Genomic DNA, 26,447 nt, shown 5'->3' with positions numbered 1-26,447 from the left:
GGCTTTCTGGGGCTGGACGTGTGCTGGGTGCAGTGCAGGAACCAGACAGAGCCTGCACCGCTCCCTGCCGCCTGCTCGCTTATACCGAGGACTTTTCTGGCTGCAGGTGCCAGGTAGGCCCTCCCCAGGGCGATGTGCACCACTGCTGTCATGCTGCCTGACCGTGGCCACGCAAGGCTCCCTGAAAGAAGGGGAATGACAAAAAGTGACCACTGACTGACAGCACCGGGCTTCCCAAGAAGCCCTGGTTTGGGTTTAGCACAGCTGGGCACGCACCGGGTGGCTACAAGTGATGATGACTAAATTCCCCTGGCCAAACACAAGACCAGTGTTTGGTTATGGTTGTGTTAACCTGGATGTTTTATGTGTGCTACTCCAAGGGGACTAAGGGCTCCCTGCTCCAAGCCAGGCAAAGAGGTCCCAGTTCAGACCTTGTGGAGATGCGGTGTTATTAAATAACTCATGTCATCTGTCTCCAGGGGCCCTGGTGCATGTGTTACTTGGCCATTCATCCATGTGTTTTCCCCCTCCCATAATATCGTGCAGTTGGCTACCAGGATGCTATAGCCATGCATGGCCCTGGGGCTTCTGCACCAGCATTTGGGCCACAGGAGGAGGGAGAAGGGGACACTGAAGGGTACCTGAGTTTCTTCTCCAGATTCTCCCTGTTGTGGACTACACAGGGACCGAGTCAGCCTCCAGCCTAAGTCAGAGGCAACCTTCAGCTGTGCATCAGCAGGTGAAACTACACAGAGGCATAACGGGGGGAATTAGTGCCAGCCTCATTTTATAAACCATCACCACTTCCCACACCTCACAGCCTTCAGTATCTCCATTCAGGTAAATGCAACACAAGACAGCAGTTGCTTTGGCAGAAACCACCCAAAGTTCCTCCTCCAGGCAGAAGCAGAGGCCCTCTGGGAGAGCAGTGCAGTTTGTACCGTAACCACAGAGCCTGCTCTGGGATTCAGGGCAGCCAGACGCAGTTATTTCCATAGCTATAGGCAAACGAAATGCAGAGCAGCGGAGGTTCAGCCCTGTGCTGTCGCAAGCTCTGCATTAAAAGCAGAAGTGCTCGGGCTTGTGTACGCTTGCAGCAGGTAGCAACTGCTCTGCGAAGGGCCCTGGTATGGCAGCGCAGCATTTGCACAGACTTTGTCAGAGAGGACTGATCCATTTGCTCCTGATAACCAAGCATCCACAGCCTTGTGGGCTCCGCCGATGTCTGCTCGGCTCCTCTTTCTCTTGCTGGTGACACTGCCGTGTCCTTCACCAGCCCTCCTGCCTGGCAAAGACAGCCCCAGCAGGGTTTCCCAAGCTGCCCACTGCCAGGGGTGGGCATCTCCAGGCTTTTGAGCTGCCTGCATGTTCCTCTCCCCCTTCCTCCCCACTTCAACCATAAAACAAAAAATACCAAAAAAAAAAAAAAAAAAAAGTTATTCAGTGATTAGGGATCATGCAGCTGCCTGCTGCACTCATCAAAGAGAAGGAAGTGCCAATTATTTCCTGGTACAAACTGTTTCTGTAACTGAACTGAAGAGAGCTTTGATTAACGTTTATTCCCTCCCACCCCATGTACAAGCAGTCGCTCACAAACTCCAGGATGAGGCAACTGCCCACGCCCTGCTCTCTTCATACTTTCACAGCACCGCATTAATACCTTTGTTTCCCTGCAAAATTCACCATTTCCTTGTAGAGCATGCACAGAGCCCGGGGAGTGGGGCAGGGGCAAGTTCACAGCAGCACTGCCACCTCCAAGCTCCATACGAACAAATAGTGAATACCCAGGTCCCAGAGCATCCTGCCAAACTGGGAACCTCATCTGATGGAAGATGCAGGAACGGGATTTTTACTGGGAATCTTCTTCCAACCCCCAACATGTGCTGTGTTAAGAGAAAAATTACTTTTGAGCTTCCAGCAATGTCTCACCTGAAGCTGACAAGCCCTGCCCTAGGGCCTCCCAGGCCCTGGGACCTCACACAGCTCACGGCCCTGCTAGGTGGGAATAGGAGGACATGGCAGCTCCAAGGGGAGCCACACAAAAAAGCCTCCACAGAGAGCATGCAAGGGAGAAACCAAAAAAAAATTTTTTTTTGTATTATTTTTTTCCAGTGTTGGTAGCTGCAGTTTTGTTTCTGTTTTGATTTTGGTTTGTTGTTTTCTTTTAAAACACTGATAGATACAACGCTTTCTGGAAAAGCTTATCTCCTAAAACAGTAAACACATCAAGTTAGGAAATCACACTGGGAAAAGAAAACAAAAAAAAAACAAAAACAAAAACAAAAAAAAAAAAAAAAAAAAAAAAAACAAAAAAAAAAAAACAAAAACAAAAAAAAAACCACCAAGCAGACCTTCAGCTTCGTATGCTATTTTCCACCCAGTTCTCTCACAACCCATCTTTAAGACTGCCTTTACCTAAAACTAAGCCATGTGTCTTTTTTTTACCAATTACCATGTTCTTGAAATGCTGTGAAGGTGTTTAAATTGCTATTTTAACGAAGCAACCCCAAAAAGCCCGTAAACACAGTGTGTGTGATGCAGTGCAGTAAACCCCACTCAGTCACCTGCACAGACCCATACCAGAGGAGACCAAGGCACGGTCCCCCAGCCACCACGCTCCAGCACGGCCCTGTGACCTTAGAGCAGCTGCTCTGTTCAACTCTGCGCCTTGTCCTCCCCTCCCCATTTTGTACAGAGAGATGCACAGAACACAGAGACACGGTTTAGCTTGCTGACATAATGCCCATATTTAATCTTTTAAAACAAGAACAAAATCAAGAATAAAATCAAGAATAAAAATTTCATTTAAGTCATACAGTACATTAATCTTTCAGCAATGACCCAATCTACAGTACTCGAATGCCTGGCATGAAGTCTATTATCTCAGCGTTTAACAAGTGTATAACCAGTGACACAGTAAAAGAAGAGCTCACAAGACATGGCTAATACGATGAGTTTAGATTTTCTTCTACGAGTCCAGCGAGGGTTTGTGATACACGGGTCACTTCGAAACAGTACTTTAATCCACTTTTTTGGTTCAGTCAATCTGTTTGGGGCTTTTCTCTGTTACAAGAGTTTTTCCATTATGTACAGGAAGATTTATTTCAAATGAAATTGCACGTCAGAATATCTATCTATAGGCATACATGGTCAATCTAACTAAAAATTTAATAAGCGGTAATTACTCAGTCCTGGTTATACATTCCTAAAGGCTTAATAATACAGTTTTAAAAGAAAAGAAAACAAAACAGAACACAGTTGTAGGGTGGCAACCTCTGTAAGAAGCCTCCTTCCCTCTGAAAACAACCGAGTGTTTTTACTTTCTGCATTTGAAATGGGGTCTACAAAGAAGTCATTTCAGCTCCTAGATAATGCGAAACATGTGACTGTGTCCTTTCTAAAGTCTGAATGGTTCAATGCGTAATTCAGTGAAGCTCTCATACAAATAATACTGGTAGGATGCAGACTGTTAACAGAAATTAGGACAATATGCCCTGACGGCATATTTGGATAGCAAAACTATGGGTGTTCGGGGGCTAGGATCCAGTGGTTAAAGCAGCTTGAAGCAGGACAACCCTCCCCGCGGTGCAGAGGAGGGGAAAGGGCACGCTCCTCTGCTTCAGCCAGGGCTGAAGCTGGGCTGTCCCCAGCTCCCTTCTGGTGGGCCACCTGCCCCTGCCTGCTCTCCACCCTCGGGCAGGACGGCTTACCAGCTTCCGAGGGCAATCCTGCAGACCTGGGGCGACCCGAGACCCTTGGCTCCTGGTGCTGGTGGGCAGGGGAAGGGCTGCGTCTGCTCCTGCTGCGGGGCTGAGGGCTCCCTCGACTCGCTGCTGCTGAGGAGCCCCGCAGCCAGGAGGCTGCCCGGCTGTGGCCGCAGCTGCTGCGCACGTCTGAATGCAGGAACGAACGAACAGGAGATGCCTCTCCATGGAGTAGTGTTACCAAACATGAAAGACCCAGAGGGCTTAACCTCTCGGGTAAGCTAGCTAAACACAAGGGTAGCAGAACATCACCTTCTCACATTAGCAAAACAAACGTCATCAGCTAACACAATTGCTTTGACTTTTTTTAATCTCTTTTGTGGCATTGGGTCCTGCTACAAATGGAGAAAACCCACAGACAACCGCCTTCCTGGGTGGGAAAGCAGCAGAATCTTAAACCTTAAGGATCTGCTTTGTAATTTGCTACTGGCATAAACAAAATGAGTCCCATTTGTTTGTGTTTTTTGTTTGTTTTTTTAAGAAAAAAATCCAGACCATCCAGTGCACCTTCTCTGCACATACACACACGCACACACACACACTGATGGAGAGCTCCAGAAGAACAGGCATGGGAACCACAAAGCTCAAACTGTGAAGAGACATGGGCAATCTCTCATTTCTATATTAAATTCTCATTTAGCAATGAAGCAGCAAAATGACACGTGGTAAGAAATAAATGATCACAGAACACACATACACTCAAATGCAACCATGGGTAGGTTTTTAACATTTTTTTCCTCAAAAGCTGTTATTCATCTGATAGTTTCTTTCTGGCTGTGCTGAAGTTTTTGAAGAGCATCTGGTGCTTCTTTAACCATTATCAGAGTGTACGAACCTCAGTGGCCATGGACAATCAACCTCATTAGTGCCACGAACAACCACCTCCACTTGAGATTCTCTACAAAGCCTTTCTAGAAGTTGAATCTGACTCTGCCCCTTTGGTGCCACTCTTTTTTTTTTTTTTTTTTTAAATTAACAAACACAGCGTATTAATGCAAATTTGATTTTTTTTCCTAAAAATTAGAAATGCTCAGATTATTAGTTCAGCAATATGCAAAGTGCATCTATTTGGTTCTTTCCATAGATCGCCTTCTTTCGTAAGTTTAAATTCCTTCACAGTTTAAAATATTGTGAAGAAATTATATGTATACTTTATGTATAGAACTATTTATATACATACACGTATATACACACAACTCTGTACTTTATATAGTCATAAACACCCATTACTTAGCTATTTATAGTATATACACATGGCATGAACACACGCTCTGTGAAGAGTTGGTGCAGGCTGAAATCATTCCATCAGGTTTAATGGAACAACAACAGTGAAACCATGAGTGAGTTATCAAGAGACACAGACACACATATATTAGATAAGGGAAAGACCAATTAAATCAGCTCTTCCATTTTTCCTATTAACACAGGATTGTTCCCCCCATTCCCACCTTCCATATGCTCACACACAGCTATTCTGCATTCAGTTTACATGAGAGGGCAGTGGTGGTTCTTCTTCCAAGTGAAAGAACAGTCCATATTTACTCAGGCTCATTGCAACCTCTTCTGCAGAAGTGCAGCACAGCTGGGTCTGGCCATCCTGGAGGACTCCGAATGCCGCGCTGTTGTTAGCTGAAAGCACCTGCTGAAGCGTTATTGCATGGTTATGGAACAGCTATCAATTGCTCACAGTCTGTGAACTCCCTCTCCAACAAGTGGTACAACTGTATAAATACATATTTTAGCACAAAACAGTTTAACACGAGGCAAGTCCGGGTACGAATGAAACCTAAAGGCCTATGGGTGAACTTTAAAGGCCAAGAGTTCTTCAGAGTGCATGTTGTTTAAGGAACGCAAGTCGGGTAACTTCAGAAGAAGTTTTGTGAAAATAGAGGCTTCATTGGGGTGATTTTTCATGATTAAGGTCCTTAATGCACGGATTAGTGTTTCCTGAAGTGCCTCCACAGAATTGACATTTTCTATTCCAGAGCGATCTAAAGAAAAGAAAAGAGGGGGGAGAAGAGAGGAGAAAAAAAAAAAAAAAAAGAGAGAACTGAACAGATGTAGTTTGCAACATAAAGCCACTGTAAGAATTAATCCATTAGCAAATGAACAATTAAAACACAGATACCAAACACCTTTTCAAACACTATTTAGCAACAGCTCTGTAAAGTATTAAGTTCACCATGCTGAACTGGTGGCATTCAGTCACCTTTCCTGTAATCACTTACCCACCTTTCCAGAAAAGGACAGAAGCATGCGCTTAAATGTTTTGCTGAATCATAACTTTCAACACAAAGAAGAGCCAAGGCACTTTGAAGTAGACTTTTCAATTAATTCTCAAGGCAGGCCACAGAACCCTAAACTTGTGATTTACCTTCGGTTACGGAAATCCCACTTAGGACAAGTCCTGCTTGTTTTTGCACAATGGGATCCCCAGTGGCAAAGGGAGTACAAGCCTTGACATGAGTGGGCACTATCTCTGAGTGTGTTCTGCAAGCAATGACTAAATGAAACACAATGCATCCAAAAATCCCCAACAAAAGGAAAAAATTTCAACATCAAGAAAAATAATACATCTTCACATACTGCACTCACCTTGCTTCTGAAGCTTCTCTTTCAAGAAAGCTGTATTTAAGTACATGCCTGTTTTCCTTGGGTGAAAGCAGTAGCTTAAAATGATAAATTTTAAGCAGGATACCTCACCTACTAATCATGCACAGTAGCTGTTTTTTCCAGGCTGTAGCCAGCTGTTCCTAAACTCCATGGAAATTCAGCAGGGCACACACGAGTGACAGACACGAACATAAATGCACTTCGATGCGTACGTGTACTTAACCACTGGGACACAGCATTACAGCAGCTTCCTGATGTAGCACTGAGTCAGATCACACAGTCAGAGTGGGAATCCCCTGCCTTACGCTGTCAGCACCAATCTGATCAGAGTTCTCAGGTGAAGAGAGTGCACAGAGTCCTCCTGGACTATTTTCGGTGCAGCTCCCTACCATTATGGGAAGAAGTACTATATAATCCACTTAAGGATCCATCTTAAAGCAGTTATCCTTTTTTTTTTTTTTTTTCCTTGTTCCTGTAGGAAGATGGTTCCAGAACCTTTTACTCTAACAGTTAGGAACCTCGATTAATGTCAAGACACGATAATTAGCATTCATTCCACTCTTCTGTACAAATTGTCTATTAGGTTTGATAGCTGCTCTTCAAGAGAGAGTGTATGAGAATGTAAGCAAAAAGAAACCTCTCTGCCTTTGTTAAGCAAACTATTCCTCTTGCCCCACCTCTGCAAACCCTCCAGCTTTGCTCTGCCCTGAGCAGGGATGATGACATTTGCATCAAGTTTGCCAGGTTGACTTTTCCTCAAGAAATCTGTACAATGACATTAGTGCTTCCTCACCTCAGCAAAGGCAGTCCAGACTTTCCTGGTTGCCTTGGTTGAGTTGCTGTAACCTCCTCAGCTCAATAAATCTAAGTATTTCTTCGCCCTCTCAGTCTATTTCTGGTTGCTCCCAATGGCCAGCTGAAGGTTTCCTTAGTGCATCCAAATAAGAGAATAATAGAGGGTGTGTATTTTATATTCTACCACAAAGCATCACCCTAAGTTAAAGAGATTATCTGGTCTCTAGACCTGCACGAACCGCATTCTTTCAGCTTTGCTTCCATCGCACTTCCTCCTTCTTCAGTGCCAGTGATCTGTCCTGCCACTTCTCCTCCATCTTCAACAATCCCAGCTAACTGAAGCCAGAGGTCAAGCATTCATTTCGTTTTGGAATGGAACCAGTGTAATTCCTCAACACCACCAGAAGCACTTCCATGGCCTCAGAAGACCCTGGTTGTTCTTTCCTTGCCATCTGACACCAGAACAAGGGTTATATGCAGTTACACTCCTTGCTACTACCATGCTTCTTCACCCTGCTTATTCCAAACGTCCCTCGTAAGAGTGGTTATTCAACCAGCCTCATGCAGAGACGCTTCAGACAAATGTTCTCCCTACCAGCATTATTTAGAGGCTTATGAATGTTCCTTTTTTTCCCTCCACTGACAATTTCATAGACACAGTTTAAGCAAGTTAAAGTCTTTTTAGAGGATTTTTAAAGAGCACAGCACAGAATTTTAGTCCGGTTTACTTAATGAGCATTCAACAATCACACATTCCTGTCTGTTTCTGGAAGTGATGTGAATCTTGACTATCATCCTTTTTTTATCTTCTCTTTCTACCTTTCATTCTGAGATGAAGTAGGCATAGATGAAATAGACATCTTAATAGCCTTACTCTTCTACCTTCAGTTCGTCTTCCAGCTACAGCATCTTCTTCCTTTGTTTGCATCTCCGTGTTGTTTTCTCTAATGCCGTACCCTCAAACTCTTCTTCCTCCTTTAACTGAGCTCTTCCTCCACCTCATGACAAATGACTCCCTGGGTCATGCTTCTCCCCGAGGGGTAGGGTGCAGAGGACCTGCCTTTAGAGATCCGCTTCATCAGCAAGTGCACAGTCCTACAGGTCCCTTCTACTTCTGGCAAGCCCCACACTGCAAGCATCTTCCTCAGGAATACCAGAAGGTTCTTCTTTTTCCCCAAGCTCTGTCAGGGAGCACTTCTCAGGCACACACTCAATTATGAAGATTGCTCGATTACTTGTGGATGTCATGACTGTGGCATTTTGGTTCTATTGCAAGCGACAACGTAAAGTTGTTTCCTTGCATTGTTGTATTCCTTGCATGTTCTGAACTCCCAGTGACAGCCAACGTTACCACTGAGCCTGAATACATGGCACAAACTCAAGCCTGGGCCCAAACATTAAAGACCAATGAAGTTGTGTTTTGTAAAACTCAATAAACATTTTGTGAAGAACTCCAGTGAAGTGGTGATCAGACTCCAGACTGGGTCCCAAGGAAGCTAAGACAGGCAGCACAAATGTCCAAAACCGTAATGTGAAGAAACCTCAGCTGCAACAAGAAGCCTAAATGCCGAACACTTCATCTTTATGTCCTGTTCTGTGGCTCTGACACTGTGGTTGTATACCTGCCTAGAAGTGTTCAAGCTAGATACCATTCCTTGGCTAAATTGTACTGAGAACCAGCAACAGCACGGAGCAGTGCTTAAATGGCTGGGGGGAGGGAGAGAGGCTCTGTGCTAGGACACCTAACAGAGCAGAGAGCACTTACACTCAAAACAGGCAATACAGACACCGTGATATTCTAGGGCCCTGCAGCTGAGCAATGAGAACGGCTGTGGCCTAGTTATGACATTGCACAAGGAGGGAGGAGGCCCAGTTCTCAGTCCTCACTTTGAAGGTTGTCTTCAGTTCTTGTCAATTTATTTTTGGAACGATACATGTAAAGCAGAATCTGGAAAAGCAACCAAACCCACAGATTTCTGCCCACTACCTGAACATTTTCACTAAAAGACTATGGTACCACACTTCTTTCACGCTGCCTTTCCTTCCAGCTTTGAAGCTTGCAAACTCCCCACCACCCACCACTCATCACCACCGTTTACAAACTGAAGGGGCTACAGCTGCTGCATCCTCTGCTGCCACATTTCAGTCAGGCCATGCACAATGCTGCTAGACTGAACTGTCCCACCTTGTTTACAGAGGCTTCATGTGCCTACAGCACCATGCCTGCAGTGTTCCTCCCTGATAACAGACACGGGCCTACACCACTCGCACTGAAAACCTCTTGGCCAAGAGGTGAACAGCTCCCAGACACTGGCTTGTTGTATAATGGGCACTGCCAGCATTCCTCCTAGCTACCTCTAGAGAGCCCCTTATCCACCAAGCAGGGATTCTGTGTCTTGTATTCCAGGCATTATATGCAGAGCTAATGTGCCTAATGTGAGGCTTTAGATAATACTACAGAAGTAGGTGCTTAATCCTTCTTTGAATCCGGGCCAGGGTGTTCTGTATATCCAGGGACTGAAACAAGATACGAGGCTGGTGGAGATGTTAGTGGATTGGCAGACCTTCAGCTATAAGAAGTCACGATGCACACAAATAGGGCTTTCTTGCTGACATGGGCAGAGATCAAACCGTTGGATTTAGATTTAAGTAAGATACGCAGAAGGCTTCGATGACCATACTCAGAAGTAAAAATACCACCTTATCCCAAGACTTAGGCTGTTCAAGTCAGGAGCAATTTCATTGATGCTGTCCTGTGAAACTTAGATGAGTCAGGGAAGAGTCAGACAGCTCCTGAATAGCCATTGGGTAACTATGCAATGTATTTTTGAATTCTACAGAAAGCAGAAGGAAAACATAAGCCCCTTGACACATTTTTCCAAAAGACCATGTTAGACATAACGGATAAGGAAAAAAGCAAATTATAGGCTGCTAGTAGCGTGAAACCTACTAAATGGGGCTTAGGCTTGAAATAACAAGATACATTGTTTAAAGAGATCTTTTAGTAGAGAAACCATATTCAAAATTTAGCCAAGATGTAAATTACTCTTCTCTCCTTACCAGCAGATACCAGGACAACCGCTGTAAATAAACTCATCTCCTCATCACTAAGTTGCAGGGCATTTAGTTTCTCACTGAATTCAAACATGGAGTTGAGCAGATCACCGGCTCCCATCGAATGCAAGTCGTCCACACTGTACTTCTTTCCACTGAGGAAGGTGACGGTACGCTCCTTTGCATCAAACAAAGATGCAAACCGTACCATCAAAACCTGGTGGAGGAAGAGACAAAAACAAAAAGCAGAGAAACAAAGGTGGATTTCTCAAAAAAAAAAAAAATAATAATTAAGCTATTTAACATCATTCAAAACTGCCTCATTCTTATTGACTACCGTACAAGCATTCTGTATAGAAACTCCCAGCATGCTGTTGAGTTGTAGGAAACAGTGCAAGCTCTGCCACAGTAGTATTAGAGAAACAAGCAAAAAACTTAGGGAGTGGATGCAGGAAAGGGGCTATGGAACACGAAAGGGAGGAAAATTAAAATTTAAGCCTCAGACAGCCTGAGCCATGAGCACATTGCCATTCATAACTATGCAAGGAGGACAACTTGCTTAAGCCACTGAACAGCCAAAGGCATATAGAGCATTAGAAGAACTGTTTTCTTGGCCACACTTAGGAGCAGCAAAGTAAAGGTATTGAACCAGATTCTCATTTGGTGTAAAGTGAAGCAGCTCCATCGGAACAATGCTGATTTACACCACCTGGTGATCTGGCCCACTAGGCATTCTTTGGGAAAGTACCATGCTGCATCACTGTTTCCACAGGAATGTTAATGAGCTCTGGTAGAAAAGAGCCACACATACAGCCTTCAAAAGGCTACAGAAGCGGGGCTTGAAACGGCACCTGGTCTGTAGCTGCAGCTGGGAATACCCCTTTGGTACAAGCACCTGGGCTGGAGCAGTTGACATGTGCTGAACTTACCCCTCTGGGCTGAAATTTCTCTTGTGGTTTCTCAGCCGTATTGTGAAATGTTTCCCTGTGGAATGGCTTGTAAAGTTTCATTTGCTCATGTTCAACAACCTCATTTACATTTTCAAGGTTTAAGTTGCACACAACAGCCTTCTTATTTGGAGAAAGTGAACCAACTGGCACTGGTTAAAACTTCAGACTTGCTGTACCTTCTTGGCATGAGTCATCTCTTCTCACTTACGCTACATAACTGCATTAATTTAAATGATGTTTACTACAGATGAACGAAGAACTGGGTTTTCAGAAAAGACTAGTGCCTTTGACAAGCTTAAAAAACAGGAGGGTTCAGGGAAAAAAGAAAAGGTTTGAGAATTCAAACACCATTCATGCACATTACGTGACCTGATGCTACATTTAAACAGCCACATGACATGCAGCAATCTTGATGGACGCATGAACACTATATATTATTCACCTTTGTCACCTAAGCTGTATGTCTTTGGATGACACTTACTACAGGGAGAATAAACCTAGGCTCTACAGAAACCCTCAAAAATGCAACAAAAGGAGACTGGAAGTGCAGACAAAGCTGAACTCGTGCATTAGCAGGGACCCACCACTTTATACTCAACTTTCCCATTCAAAACACTACTCCCCTTACTGGAACGGGCTTTAGAAGCACAAATCACTAACTTCGGATAATGGCCAACCAGCATAAATGCTGATCTTCAAAACTGAAGCCCACAAAGCTGTGATGATTTATTATACGGCAAAGACCTCTCTTAGGGATTTCAGCATCACAATTCTAACCCAGGGAAGCACAGTTTAGACTATGGTATAGCACGTGATTAATTTTTCCTGTTTCACCTCAAGCCAGACTCGTACTTGTGCATGCTGAGGACATACCTGATCAACCCTACCACCTGACCATAGCAACACAAGAACATAAAACCCCACAGTCAAGTGTTTGCTCACTTCCCCACCACCTGCAGCCAAATTACCAAGTGAGTCTGCACGTAAATTGAGCCACTAGCCCCGTGGATCTAAGGAGCTTGTTAGCTCTACTGTTAATTACATTTGGGGTGGGGGAGGACCAGCTCAAGGCCAGCTGAGGATCTTACTTTAGGCTCATTGTTGCCCTCCTGAGCTGGCTCCCACACAAAGCCATGCAAATGCAACTACAATATACTGAGCTCCACAGTACTCCCCGTTCTAAGGCGGATTTGTAGCTCACACGTGTGAATATATATATAGCTATGTTGCTTCTGCACCCACACCGAGTCCATGCATCTTCTCATCTTCAAATGAACAAGCACTCCTTGAGTACAAGCTGCTGTTAAGCACAGTGCCAAGACAGCTACACGCCAGTGCCCGAGGGAGACAAAACAGGGTCAGAGGCAGGAGTTTTCTCAGGCTTTTCTATTAACATGCAGATGCTGGGGTATCCTAGTTTAGTTACCCAGAAGACAGAAATGACCTTGTAGACACCAGGCTTTGAAGATGCTTTTGCTTCTACTGAAATGGTTTCATTAATCCTGTAGGTTTTATTCATTGCTCTGCAACATTATCTTTTTGATGTTTTCTCTGTTGCTAAAATGCCACACAGGCCTCTAACTACAGGTACCAGTCCACTAACAGAAATCAGTATTAGTGTTTCTTCTAAATGGGTGAATAGGGATAAGCGTGCAGCCAGACATTAGTAATTCCCCTGAACATAGAAACCTTTTTATCAGCAGTGCTTGTAACTGGCAAACAGGCACATGAATGAAGGTTTAGAAAAGCTGGAGGTGAAGAAATGCCAAGACAAAACATTTTACTTGCAAAACATGAGGGTTTGGCTTTAACTTATATGACCAGTTAGAGCCTGATTTTCCACCCTCCACCTGCTCTGAGGACACAGGACACTATTCGGCTTTGCAGAGGAGGAAGCAACATTTTTGTGTAATGTTTACAGCAATGTAAGAGGCTGAGACTCAAGGAGTAAAAATATTGCCCTTAACTACAGAAGAGTTCTAGATTAAAAGGTCAAGAATAACCGGAAAAAATACATGAGAACTAAATGGAAATACAGAGAGAAACTGACACACCCCAGCCACCAAGTCTTCCAGTATAACTTGTACCTTCCATCCTAACTATTATCCATTTTAGAACTGGGCTGCTTAAAAGACCCAACACATTACAAGAGAAATGTCTTCAGATCAGGTAAATACAAAATACAAAAGCATTCCTCTTTGAAAGAGCAAGTCAGGTAAACAAGAGCAAAAGCATCAGCAACCCTGCCCTCCCCAGAAAAGCACAGTAACACTGAATACTTTGGGCTCCATCTCATCTCTATGCTTACATTTCACACTTGTATACCTATAAAATGTGCACGATACCTATAAATATACACAAGAGTCTGGAAGAACAATTAGAACCTTAAGTAAAGGTCCCCTCACAAAGGTCACTAATTACAAAGCAGCACCGAGCCCTCTGGCATCATTTCCAATTTACCACCACTAGTGCACGTTTATGTCATGACCACTAGTGGGTGAAACCAACCGTGAGGACCTGGTGGGATTAATGTCTACTGTAAACCAGGCTGCAGCTGGTACATGGGATTTAGAGAGCTGCAGCAGCAGTTAGCTATCAGTGTTACTGCCTTGGAGAACGATGGGGGCTTTAGTGATCCCCAGCTGCCACCGCAGGATGGGTGCTCCAGCAAGCATATAGAACATCGTGGAAGAAGGGAGGACATCCAGAGTGATAAATGCATTCCTCTAAAAATTTGTGAAGTCAATGGATAGCTTTCTAAGCTATCCACCCTTCCAGATGCAGTCTGCTTCTCTCCAGGCTAAGCAAAGGTAGCTACCAGAATAACTGCTGCTATATAAAACCAAGAAGCTCCTCGTTAGTCATTTATTAATGGCCAGGGAAGCAGGAACAGTAGGAGGGCTGAGTACTTTTTGTCTAGTTGGAAAAGAGACAGCTCACCAATACCTGACCAAGCAGCACTGGACACCACCAGCTTAAGGAAAGCTCAGAGCTGGCATCCGTGAACAAACTGGTGCTACCCAACCCAGCTCTATTGATTTTTGTTCTCAGGGGGGTCAAACTGACATACAGCTTGTCAAGTCGGCAATACACACACAGTGGTCTCACCTCGAAGGTCCCAGCCTTCAGAAGATTAACCTGGTCATGTTGGGAGAGATCTCGGAAACCCGGGATGCGCTTGGCGAACTCCACCACTTCCTTCACTGCAGGGGTAAAACTCAGGGAAAACTCTTCCCAGACTTCATGGCCAGACTTGTTTGGGTCCACGTGGGGAGTCTTACTCATCGGGCAGACCTAATATTTACAAAACATACACAGAAAACAACTCAAAGATATAATTCCAAATATTGACAAACAGTTGAAAGAAGCAGGTCTGTTCTTCAACAAAGTTTTGCAACAGCGCACAGAGGAGAAAAAAAAACATAGTATTTCTCAGTCAGCCCCCTAAACAACCAGATTTTTCCCTCCACCTCCCTTTAAAAAAAGGAAAGCAATCAAAAAATGTCCATTAGCAGTCTGTTTCTAAACACTGTTCATGGCGAAAGACTTGAGAGAATACATGTTATTCTTCCCTGACCTCTCACATTCCTGACACCTGGATTTCTCTTACTCGCATTATCACTGTAATCTCACCATTAATCATGATTTCAAAATCGATTGTAATCTCACAATCACTACTACATGTATTCTCATAGATCCTTCTTGCTTTGCACGCACCTTAAGTAATTCAGCCAAGGTGACAAAGATGTCAACACCAGAGCAAGGAACTGAGCCTTGGTTTACTGAGTCACAGGCTTACACCCTTATTACTGACGAGTCTTCCTATCCTAAATGTTTGCTTTTACTCCTATCACCAAGGTAGGACCCAGGAACTCGTATTCCAGTTTTGCTCAATCACAGAAAGATAAAATGTTCTCTCTTTTAAGCAAACTTACAGAAACTTTTCATAAGGAAGTCTGAATCCATTTAATGAGATCAAGACACATTCGTCAAGGCTGACTGCCAGGAAATTCCCTGCATAAAACTCAGCCACGTGTTCTGAGAGACTTTCCGTTCTGCTTCATAAAACTTACATCTTTTAATGAAATTTAACCATTTTAATGTTTATTTCACCTGTCATCGAGGACAATAATTCCTTCAAGCACTCTTCAAAAAGTATATTAAATGGTCTACGAAAACCTACGTAATGTCAGTAAAGCAAACAAAAAGCAATTAAATAAATTAATAATTCCACAGAGCTATACTGCTTTTGCAGGGCATCTTGAATCTGTTAACGATCTAGCAATTTTTTGCTTCTAATGTCCTGAGATCCACTACAAGAGCATACTCAATGTGGGTATGTGTGTGTATTTGGTAGCAGAGAGGGAAAACAACATAATCAGGTATTTCTGTGTTTTCCCCCCACCACGTATCAGCTATTAAGTGGGCATTCAACATGCAGAAAGCTCTCATCTTTTAAGAATCAAGAGAACTGCAGATTTTTTGGTTCACTTGTGAATCAGAACGGTATTTTGTGTTTCCGAGGACAACCCCCAAAACCAAATCATTACCTCTGGACTGGAAGAGGACCTTTTCCTTAAGCTTAAAATCGTTCCAAATCAAAACAAAATGCTTTTCATTTGGCAATATTTCTGACAGAAGGAAAGGTCTAGGCACCACTGCCGAGGTTCATGCAGGAATTGTTAAAAACACAGTACTCTAAAAATAAGGAATCTCTGGTTCAGCATCCCACTGTGGACCTGACACAAAAAACACCTCAGCTTCTCCTCCTATGGCTGTTCATCCTAACCCTCATGGCAAATGGTCCTGAGGGGAAGCTGACGCTTTTCCCCCCACCGTGTGCTATGTCCACATTCTCTTGAGAGATCTCTGCCCAGGAGTTGTTCCTATGGAAGTTTTTGGCTCTCTTCGGGGAACCTGTTTCAGGAACGACTGCAAGCAGTACATTTCTAGGTGTGCATGTCCGGGTGTCATTGAGCAAAAAACGAACCAACCAAAATAAAAATCGCCAACCCCCTGAACATCTGCCTCTGCACTGGTTCAGAGTCTAGTTACACTCCCCGACTCCTTTTGGTCAGATCCTGCTCGCCGTGAATTCTCTGGCAAAACTCTCCTTAATGTCAGGGCTGCAGCGGGGGCCTGCAGTTCTCTGTTTGATTTGGTTTTGTTTCCTCATTGCCGGCTACGTTAAAGCTCCCTGCAGCTGCTACAGGCAGGTCAAACTGACTGGTTGGGTCTCTGCAGGCACAGCCACTCCCTGCCCGCCCATGCTGACAGGTTTAACCTCTGCTTCTCAGGAGTGCCAAGAATGCTGTCACAATGACTCCACATACTTTCCCTGCAAGGAAGAAAGGTTGGGAATGATTACTATTTGCCACGCTGGAGTGCCCTGAGTCTGCAATTAGAGGTCAGAGCCTGCTAGGGATGGCATGGCCCACATATGCCACAGTCCGAGAAACACTGAAATCCCGCCTCAAAACAAACAACCTTCAGGACGTGGAGATCTTTCAGAGGCCTGCAAGAACCTCTGAGGAACCTTTATAAACTAGGAAGACGAAAAACACGGGGAGCTCAACCCCTTCAGAAAGGTCAGGGGCTTGCACTTCTCGACAGTAAGACAGGATGAGGACAAGGATGTTATGTTCCCTCATCCCAGGCAGTCCCAATGATAAAAAGAAGGACAATCTATTTTAAGGGGCTTACAGAACTGCCTGCCTGAATGGCAGGGAAACAGCAGGTGCAAGGCAAAGGGGAGGGACCTTTGTTAAGGAAAGAGGAAGAAAAAAATATGCAAGAAACTAGGAAGCATCTCTGTTAATGCAGTGAAAAAATGGTCTGGCTAAGTTGTCTAGGATACCTAGAAGTGTCTTCAGACCCTCACTTGTGCAAGCACTATAGAAAAGACCTTGAACTTCTCTCAACTGGTTTAGCAGTGCATTTTCCTTCTGTCTCTGTTCAGATTTGAAGATGTTCTACATGAGAAGGATGCTTAGCCAAGTTCAATGGGTCCCCCATCGAACCTCTATTTTACACGGCCTGTAACAAAATAAACCTACACCCGTTATGAATAAGTAAAATACAGCCTACACAAGAAGAGAGATTTGAGAACACATTAGCAAGGCATCCAACTGGATTGACTTCAAATCCTAGCCCTGAGCTTTCACTCCAGGAATTTGTTTTGAATATCTTTTAAGGAAAATATAGCACACCTGACTGTGTAGATTATTTTAAAATGAAGTCTTCAAAAGGATTCAGTGAAGACGGGAATTTGTAAACTCATAACATCCCTTTTCATTTCTAAATCAAGAAAAGAAACGGAGCTTTCTTCAATCAATGCCCTTTGAGATTAGTCTATTTTATAATTGGCTAGAAACTGATCCAAGAAGCTCCATCGCCTGTATGATTTCAGATCCTACACACAACTCAAGCCATTACTCGCCCTCATCACAACTTGTGCTGTCAAACTTGTACTACTATGTTAAGTTTCAGCAGCTGTGCCAATTGTATGGAGCTTCGCCATCTGAAGGTGCACAGCTCAATCCATTCTTAGGTATTAAAGGTTTAAAAAACCAACCCAAAAAAAGCCCACACCTCTGGCTAAGCCTTTCACCCAATCAAACAATTGATATCAATATACCAGATGCATTCTTCCTCCAGTGCTGCAAGAGTAAGTGGTATTCCTGTTTGGAGAAAAGACATCTTCTGGGATCCTATCACACAGCCGCTGAGTGTAACCGTTGCTGAAGTTCATACAGTGGCCATTTGTGAAACATACGGCGTGCCCACTTGGGTAATGCATCGTGCTTCTCCCTTTGTACTGTCCGCCAAGGTGCTGCTCACTTTCAGGGTACTGAGGGCCGCTGAGCCCACTAACACAGTGCTCACTGCTCATCATATATTGTTCGGCGTTCTTTGACACTCTCTCCCCACCCTGGGTCTGCATCATCTCTGCTGGGTTTTGGGACTGCTCCTGGTTGTACATGAAAGTATCTTTGTGGGCCCTAGTGACCATACCAATCACTTCTTCCTTAGCCATGTCAGAGCTAGGAGGGGGAGAGGGGCTTTTGAGGGTTTCCCGCTCTTGCTTGGGTTTAGAGGAAAGCTCTTCTTGAGGTGCTTGATCTTGATGTTCTGCTAATGCTTCATTGGGTAAGTGGCCGCTGAACTGACTGTTCATCATGGTTTTCATGGCACTCTGCATCTCAATCAGCATCCTCTGCTTCTCACGTTTAGGAATGCGGCCAAATCGAACAGCTACCAAGGAGGAGAAATAAAAAGTTAAAGTCAATCCTGGAAGCATTAGAGCAGGCACAGACATCAAACCAGAACAAAAAAACAGCGTGAACATGCACAAAATACACATCCCGACCAATAACCTTGCTTGAGGGCTTTTAGTGCTTTCAGCAGCGCTGCTGCAGGGGTATTACCACTGAAGTCAAAGAGTTTCCTGGGCACAGGATAGGCATGAGATATGACCTATATGATGCCGTTTACATACAAAGAAAAGGCAGCTATAAAGCACATAAACACTGAAGTCCTTCCCCCTTCTTCTACAAATTTAGCTATGGACTATACACACAGTTGAGTCAGTTAATTAAGTGGCAGGCTTTGAGGTTGGATCAATTAAATCAGCACAACTTTGTGTGCTGACAATTAGCTCTATTTAAACACAGTTCATATCATATTTGTACACAAGTTCTGCAAGACAGCTCCTCATGGACCAATTATGTAACTTGCCAAAACAGTGGAGAGAATCAATGCGGAATGAGGCTTACCTTGGCAAACTTTCCTGATAACTTTGCCTTGACAAAGACATTTTCTGCTGGCAAAGGGATGGGCATCATTGTGGCTGCAGCACTTTTGACCCTGTCCTGGGGAATCTGCACCTGCCTCTACCACCCCGTCCAACCACAGCCTTACAAGGGCTTGCAACCAGTTTCGACTGATGTAATTATGTTCATGCAGTAGTCCATCATTAATGTAACTAAATCTCTTTCATTAAAGCAGGTGCAACCTCGTGCGCAAACAAGCGCCTAGGGGATGAAATAACTCCTATGCACGACAAGAACTCAGAACAATTATTTAAAATAAGTTTTAACACCCCACCCACAGAATTATTAGCAGCCCAAGATTCCTAGTTCTTGTGAAATAAAAACCCAGAGAAAATTAAAAAGTGAAACAGAAGGAAGAGTTCTGTTTTGTGACAGTAAGTTGTAGCAGACTAAAAGCTACACTTTCAGCGCTACATTTAAAAAGTCACAAGGATTAGATAGTCAGCAACGTGACCACTCAGCTCAGCATTATTCCCTTCCTCCCTGCTCCCTCAAGAAAACAAAAAAACAACAACAAAAATACAAAAAAAAAAAAAAAAAAACACACATGATGATATACACATGCTCCGTGCACCCAAAACTAACCCATTTGGCTCCATAATGGTTAGTCTAAGGCTATCCCAACTGCATAAAATCCAGTGAGCCTGATCCAACTCATATTAAAAAGCTGTTCTGTTCAATTCAACAAGAAACAGCCCAGGCAGAATTCCCTTTTATTGAAAAAACAACAGCAACAAAGAATCTTGTCTGGATTCAGGAAGGAACCACTTTAAATATTAACTGAGTAAAACAAGATCAAGACTCCTGTTCCATCTATGCCCCTAACAGACCACTGCAGTGCACCACACCCTATCAACCTCCAGGCAAGGGAGGACGGTTCCTTGGCCAGCATTATGGTACCAGTTCGGGACAGTCACAGGGCAAGGTGGCAAGCTGATCTAAACGCACTCTGACGGGGAATCTGGCCCTGACAACAGGGTCAGCTGTGTTTTCTGTCATTAAGACCCTCAGCAATGGGTTTTGTGGTGGGCAGCAGATTCACTCGCAGAGGATCGCTGCGCAGGAACATACCATCTCTTGACATTCCAACAGACAGACATTTTTTGAAACGACACTGCTGGCACCGGTTCCTATTCATTCTCATTATAGAGCAGTTGTTATTCTTCAAGCACTTCTTATACTGGATGTTTTGCTGAATGCTTCTTCTGAAAAAACCCTGTAAACAAACAACAAAACCCCCGCAACTATTATTACAGCACATATCAAATCCTCCTGTCAAGATTCACCCCTCTGAAAGGACGGAGAATTTCACCTCATCTCACTGTCTGCTTCAGGCCAACAGCCTGGAGTGATTTTAAAGAACTTGCTGCTCCTTGTGACTTACTTCCCCTCAGCCTGTGATCTGCATATAAAGCAACCTAGTTACAACTTCTAACTACAGAAGATGCTAAGTTCCTCCCTGCATAGTCAGCACCTAAGAGCACGGTATCTCCTGTATTATTTTCATCGCTGTACTGACAGTTTGTGAGATATGCCCTCAGCCTCCTAACAACATTAGCTGCAAAGGTGAAAGCCAAAATCGGATATTTTGACTTCAACCTCCATAGTTTGGCAACAAAACCATCCTCTTGCACCATATGACTTTCGAAGGTGGATCTTCCACACAACCCGTGAATTGACAAACTCCTTCACAGAACATAGTATCTGCAGTGCTACAGTATCTGAAAATACACATCTACTGATGCATGAACATACATGCATCCTTTTTTTTTTTTCCCGCCATGGTGAAGAATTGCTCTTCCAAAGCTGTTTTGTTCTGTGCCCCATCCCAGGTTACAACTCACACCCACCACCTCCTAATGCAGAAAACATTTGCATATCTTGCGCACCGTGGTCCTTACCACCTCTGTCTCCAGTTTCTGCTCCCTGCCATGCACTCCAGGTCAGACAGGATTGGAAAAAGGGAAAGGACAGAAAGTACTACACTTTGGAAAATGCTGCATATCATTAACTAGTTTGCCTTTTCCTACAGCTTGTACTCTGTCTGAAAATTCTCAGATTTTTAACAGAGAATCATACCAATATATATATGCGAGTATATACATATTTTTGTCAGCAGTATCACCATTTTTCCCTCAAAGAAAGAACTAGGGCATTTCACCAGCAGGAAGGTGAGCAGAAATATACCTCACCTTGCAGCCCTCGCAGGCGTGAACACCATAATGAAATCCTGAAGCGACATCGCCGCAGACTTTGCAGAGAAGAACCATTCCATTGAATTCTAGAATCAGAACAACAACAAAAAAAGTCAAGGATGTAGAAAATCAGTAACAACTGCGGGAACACGGTTCCAGCTTTTTAAAACCTAGTCTAAAAACAAAATATGTCAGGTCAGTCCAACATACAAAAAAGTACAGCAAGGGGACAGAAAACAAGGGTGTACAAAAACCTTGAACAGTTCAGAAGGTACCAGTGAATAGGAGGGGAGGAAAAAAAAAAAAACGAAGCACTCAACAGAATAAGGAGAAAACATGTATTCATTGGACTTTCAATCACAGTAGCACTGTACTCATTTGTAGAAAACGAGCCTGCTTACATTTACGCATTTTTAAAAGGATCATTTAGGTAACTAGGCCACCAAAGTTTCAGCTCAATCTGTCTTTGCATCAGGACAAGGAAGCCCACATAATGGCTGCAGTTTCCTCAACTGAAAACAGACATCTTTTCTTACACACTTCAGCTTGAAAATACCTCCTCAGCTCTGTAAATACGCTCATAGCTTAGGTTTTTGAAGTTTCTTCCTGCCCAGTTTTATTTCAGTTTATCAATAAAGAACTCCTGCAAATCCTCGGCACTGGCCTAACGCTGGTTTTACTAAGCAAATGGGAATTTTACCAATGACTTCAGAAACCACAAAGTTACCTTAGCACTGAGTAACAGACACAGCTGGAATTACTCCAGCAGAACCATGTTCTACCAGAAGAGCAAATTTCTTTGACATTTGGGTTTCATTTGTAAAGGGTTTTTTTTTTTTTTTTTAAAGTTTTGAAAGAGAACCAAACCACAAAATTTCCATATTTTACAGAACTTGTATTGAGCTAAAATGTTATCTATCCACACACCTCTACAGTCTACAGCAGGTTTTGTCTTCAGAAACCTCCTCTGTCAATACCATAAACCTAGCTGCTAGCAAATTTAAGAGCAAGTAAAGTTTCTTACTAAGGAATTAGAGTAGTAACACTTTGAAGAGAAAAAAAAAAGATAATTTTGACAGATTTTTATGGTAGAACTGTTAGATAGTAATTCTTGTTTCGTAACAATTCAAAGTGATAAAACAATTCTGCCAATTAAAAGAATCCAGCCTTCAAAAAACCAGCTGATTGTTGAAATACTCATTCCAGAACTTAGCATGATGCCTGCCCTTCTAAAACTCTTCAAATGTATTTCCTTATTGTGGTCTTCTGTGAGTATCAGAAAAAGCATGAAGCAAATATAGCAGGAGCTAATTGTTAAACACATTTTAAAAGGCTATGCTTTAGTCCCAACTTATGATTACTTTGCTTTAACATCCACAGTTTAAGACCTAGGATCATACACACACACATATATATATGATATATATATATATATGTATGTATATATATATGTGTGTATATATATATATCTACACACATACACACACACGTACACACATAGGTCCAAGCTGCAGCTACGTAGGCATAACTTAACATTTCGGTAATTTATTTTGTTCCTCAAGAAATCTGGGGGGAAGGGGAGAAGGAAGGTAAGTGGGCAAAGGAGGGAGTATTAAAAAAAAAAAAAAAAAAAAAAAAAAAACCAGACAAGCTAGATTTGCAAACCAGTTCCATAAATACTCCTTAAGGCAGTTTCTGATCACTATTATCACTGCATTATTCAAAGCACTTCAAGATTATAGAAGACTAATTCATCACATCTTTGTAACTGAGGGTTTGATTCTTATTCGGTTTTCATTAGTGAAGACCTGAGATATAGCAGGACCGTATTTCTGGACTGTTTGAAGCTAGCAGCAACGAGACCCCCATCTACGAGCATCTGTATGGTAGTATCATACCATATGTGTTGTCAGCAATGTAACACAAAAATAAAAAAACAACTAGGCTTTGCTACACGCCAGCAAAGGAAGGCACAGGGAGAACCTGCTTGTAACACACACATAGCTCCAGACTATCGGGATGTGAAGGGGAAACTGGCAGTTTCACCAAGAGGCACTAAACATACTTGTGACTCCGTTATGGCCTTTTGTCAAGCCAGCAACACCCGACTGGCTTGGTTTAACAGTCTCCTCCAGCCGGTCGCTCTTTGGTGCCCCGTCAGAGCCCTCGCTGCTCCGGCCATTGCAGCTGCTTTCTGAGGAGGAGCTGTTCGGAGAAGATGGTACAGGCGAGGAGGATGACTGGAAACCGCTGTCTGAGCTCTCGCTGTGACATGAGGCTGGGCTAGATGCCGAGCTTGAAGAGCTGATGTAAGCTATCACACCCCCTAAGGCAAGAAAAAAAAGGCGGCATGTAGTGACATAACGAGCAGGCATGCACCACGGCCATGTGAGCCACGCCATGACCCAGCACCGCCAGACCCGGCTCTCACGTGTTCCTGGATGCTCTCCTTCCCTGCCCTCCCTCGCGCTCGTGTCTCCCCATCAGCCTGCAGCGGGTGACCTCCCCGCCTGCCCCAGCCGCCTCTCTCCCCTTATCAGCTGCCTTCAGTCGGCGCCGCGACCGCACGCAGCCACGGCACCCGAAAACAGAGCAGAAAGGCACAGTGCAGGGAGGGCTTCCCCGGCAGCCCCCTGAGCAGACCTTGTCAGAGCACAGGCAAAGGCCAGGGAAGAGACAGGACCTCAGCGCTGCGAGGTCAGGACAGGTGAGGGACAGAAATAGGGCAGAGCACAAGGCTCCACGCAGGCTACAAGCTGCAGGCACGGAAAGGAAGGGCTGGGAGGTGCTCCCGATGCAGAAGGGAAGCAAGCTAGGGAAAGAAGTAGCGCTGCAGCATGGTTAGCCTATTAAATGCCATTTGTCCTGTGGCAAGCCTTTGTAGCACTTCTAGCAGCAGCCAAGCTCCGACGGCCAGGCTGCTATTTGCAAGACACGGCAGGGCAGAGACCGCTTGCAATCTGACACACTCAAGGATCCTTCAGATGAAACAGCTTTTTGTCCTCGGGCAGACACGGGAGCAGCCGCGGCTTTTCGCAGCCCCCTTTTCCTTGCTTTATAAGCGAGAGGAATTGCTCTCACTTCATTTCGAGCCCGTCCCTGCGACTCGCTATTTCCAAAGCCAGTAGGAAAGCCCTCGACATTTCGCAGGCAGGGGTCCGACAGCAGCCTCGTCACACCGGGATTCCCCAGGCCAGCAGGCATTACGGGCCGTGGGGGCAGCCACGGGCTGGCTTCCTTCACGGGTCAGCGGCATTTGTGCCAGCGGAGCCCTCACCGAGCATCCACCTCGTGTGGCCGCTCCGGCATTGCCCCCTCACAGCCAAAGGCTGAGGGGCCCTGTGGGTGCCACACAACCTGCTCCTGCGGGCAGAAATGTTGAGTTCTGCGACAAATTTTGGAGTTTGAATCACCCGCAGTGGTGCTCCCAGCATTTCTGCACCAGCTCTCCCGGCCTTGTGGTCTGTATCACCGGGGAAACCCCACGGCAGAGGTCAGCCCCGGCACACGCCCGTGTGCTCGGCTGCTCCTCGCCCCACCGCCCTCACCCCTCCGTGGGGTTTTTTATCCCCATTCCTAAGGAAAAAGCTCGGCTGCCAGCCGCCGGGGCGAAGCTCAGAGTCCGCCGTGCCGTGCTGCCGGCAGGCGCCACCCTGCTCCGGGCGGGTCTGCAATATTTGGGGGATTTCGGAACCTTGATTTGTGTGTCCCCAAATAAAAAACCCAACGGCTTAGCGCGGCCAGCCGTTACTCGGCCGTTCCCTGAGGGGCCGCCTGACAGCAGCACCTGAGGGGGCCCCCCCGCTCCTCGCTCATCACCCCCCGTTTTTTAAAAAAATCATAAAGAGCACATTATTTTTATTTATTCCATCAAAAACGCTGGCTTTCCACCGACCCAACCAGCGGCGCGGCGCGGGGCCGGTGCTGGCCCTGCCCGGCCCCGTTACACAACGCCCCCCCCCCCCCCCCCCCCCCCCCCCCCCCCCTCCTCCTCCTCCTCCTCCTCCTCCTCCTCCTCCTCCTCCTCCTCCTGCCCCCCCCTCCCCAACCGGCACCGGGCCGGGCCACGTGAGGGGCGCGCGCACACGGCCGCGCGCGTGCGCCCCCCCCCTCCCTCCCCTCCCTCCCGTTCCCCAACGGCCGCCGCCCTCCGCGCCAACGGTCACCTCCCTCCCCTCCCTCCCCCCCCCCCCCCCCCTATATGTAGGTCAGGGCAGAGCCGCGCGGCCGCCCTCACGTGTCCCCGCCGCCCGCCGCCCCGCGCCGCCGCCCCGCGCCGCCGCCGCCGATTATGCAAGGCTGCGCGTCACGGCGCGGCGCGGCCAATCAGCGGGCGCGCCGCGCGGAACGTAAACACAGCGCGCACATGGCCCCGCCGCGCCGGACATGTGAGCCGCCCGCCCGGCGCCGCGGGGGCGCGCACAGGGGAAGGGGAAAGGCGAAAACGAAAAGGGGGGGGGGGGGGGGGGCGCGCGCTGCACCGTGCACCGTGCACCCACCGCGCACCCGCCGCACCACACCGCGCTGCGCCGCTTACCCGCGCTGACTTCCATGGCGGCGCCCCGCTCTGTCCTGCCCTGCTTCCCCTCCCGGCCGTGTCTCCGCGCCCAGCTGCCCGGAGCGGTGCCGGCTGCTGTCAGCGCGGCGCCCGCTCTGCCGCCCGCCCGCCCCTCCACAACAAAAGCCAGCGGCGGCCGCGCACAGTGCGGCACCGCCGCCCGCCCCGCCCCGCCCCGCCCCGCCCCCGCGGAGAGGCCACGCCCCCTCCTCCCCGAGCCACGCCCCGCCCCCCGCCGAGGCCACGCCCCCTCACCCAGTGACACAGTTTTCCGCGCCGCGCGCGCTCACGTGCGGCGGGCGCGTGCGGTGCTGAGGGTTGGGGGGGGGTTGGCAATATGGCGGCGGGGGCTGGGGGAGCCGCCTGAGGCACCGCAGCTCCGATGCCTGGGCTGCTCCTCGGGGCCAGCCCTCATACAGCGCCAGTGTGTCCCTCAAAAAGCACCCCCCAATCCCCCGAGGGACACGGTTCCCTCTGTGTGTGCCCCTCCACGCAGGGCAGAACAAATCCTGTCACGGAGAGGCAGCGTTTGTGCTCGTGTGGCGCCTCTCCTGACAGCGTTTGTGCTCCTGTGGCCTCTCCTCCCCACACAAAAATCAGGGAGGCTGCTGGTGACCACCTAGAGAGATGCCTAGAGTCCATGCCTTTGGTGCTTCAGCCTCCATTTGCTGAGGGAGACCTCGTTG

At 46.1% G+C, this 26,447-nt stretch overlaps 1 protein-coding gene across 2 annotated transcripts; it reads right to left on the bottom strand.

The window, feature by feature from the left end:
* Positions 1 to 2,728: 2,728 nt before the first annotated feature.
* Positions 2,729 to 25,895, bottom strand: NR1D2 (nuclear receptor subfamily 1 group D member 2). Of its 2 annotated transcripts, XM_084281829.1 has the most exons (8): positions 25,741 to 25,895; positions 23,269 to 23,529; positions 21,201 to 21,289; positions 20,080 to 20,224; positions 17,814 to 18,430; positions 14,285 to 14,470; positions 10,233 to 10,443; positions 2,729 to 5,755 (listed from the first exon to the last, which is right to left on the bottom strand). In XM_084281829.1, the coding sequence occupies exons 1-8, from the start codon at positions 25,754 to 25,756 to the stop codon at positions 5,559 to 5,561; spliced, it is 1,722 nt and encodes a 573-aa protein (XP_084137955.1). In that variant the 5' UTR covers positions 25,757 to 25,895; the 3' UTR covers positions 2,729 to 5,558. The 2 variants fall into 2 exon arrangements, 1 of the variants encoding a protein (XP_084137955.1); XR_014618198.1 differs by lacking the exon at positions 2,729 to 5,755 and having other exon boundaries at positions 10,309 to 10,443; positions 11,156 to 14,470.
* Between the last annotated feature and the right edge of the window lie 552 nt (positions 25,896 to 26,447).

This window comes from Netta rufina (genome assembly GCF_964035555.1).
Source record: "Netta rufina genome assembly, chromosome: 2".
NCBI classification, from domain to species: domain Eukaryota; kingdom Metazoa; phylum Chordata; class Aves; order Anseriformes; family Anatidae; genus Netta; species Netta rufina.
This window is presented reverse-complemented; position numbering and strand designations above follow the sequence as displayed.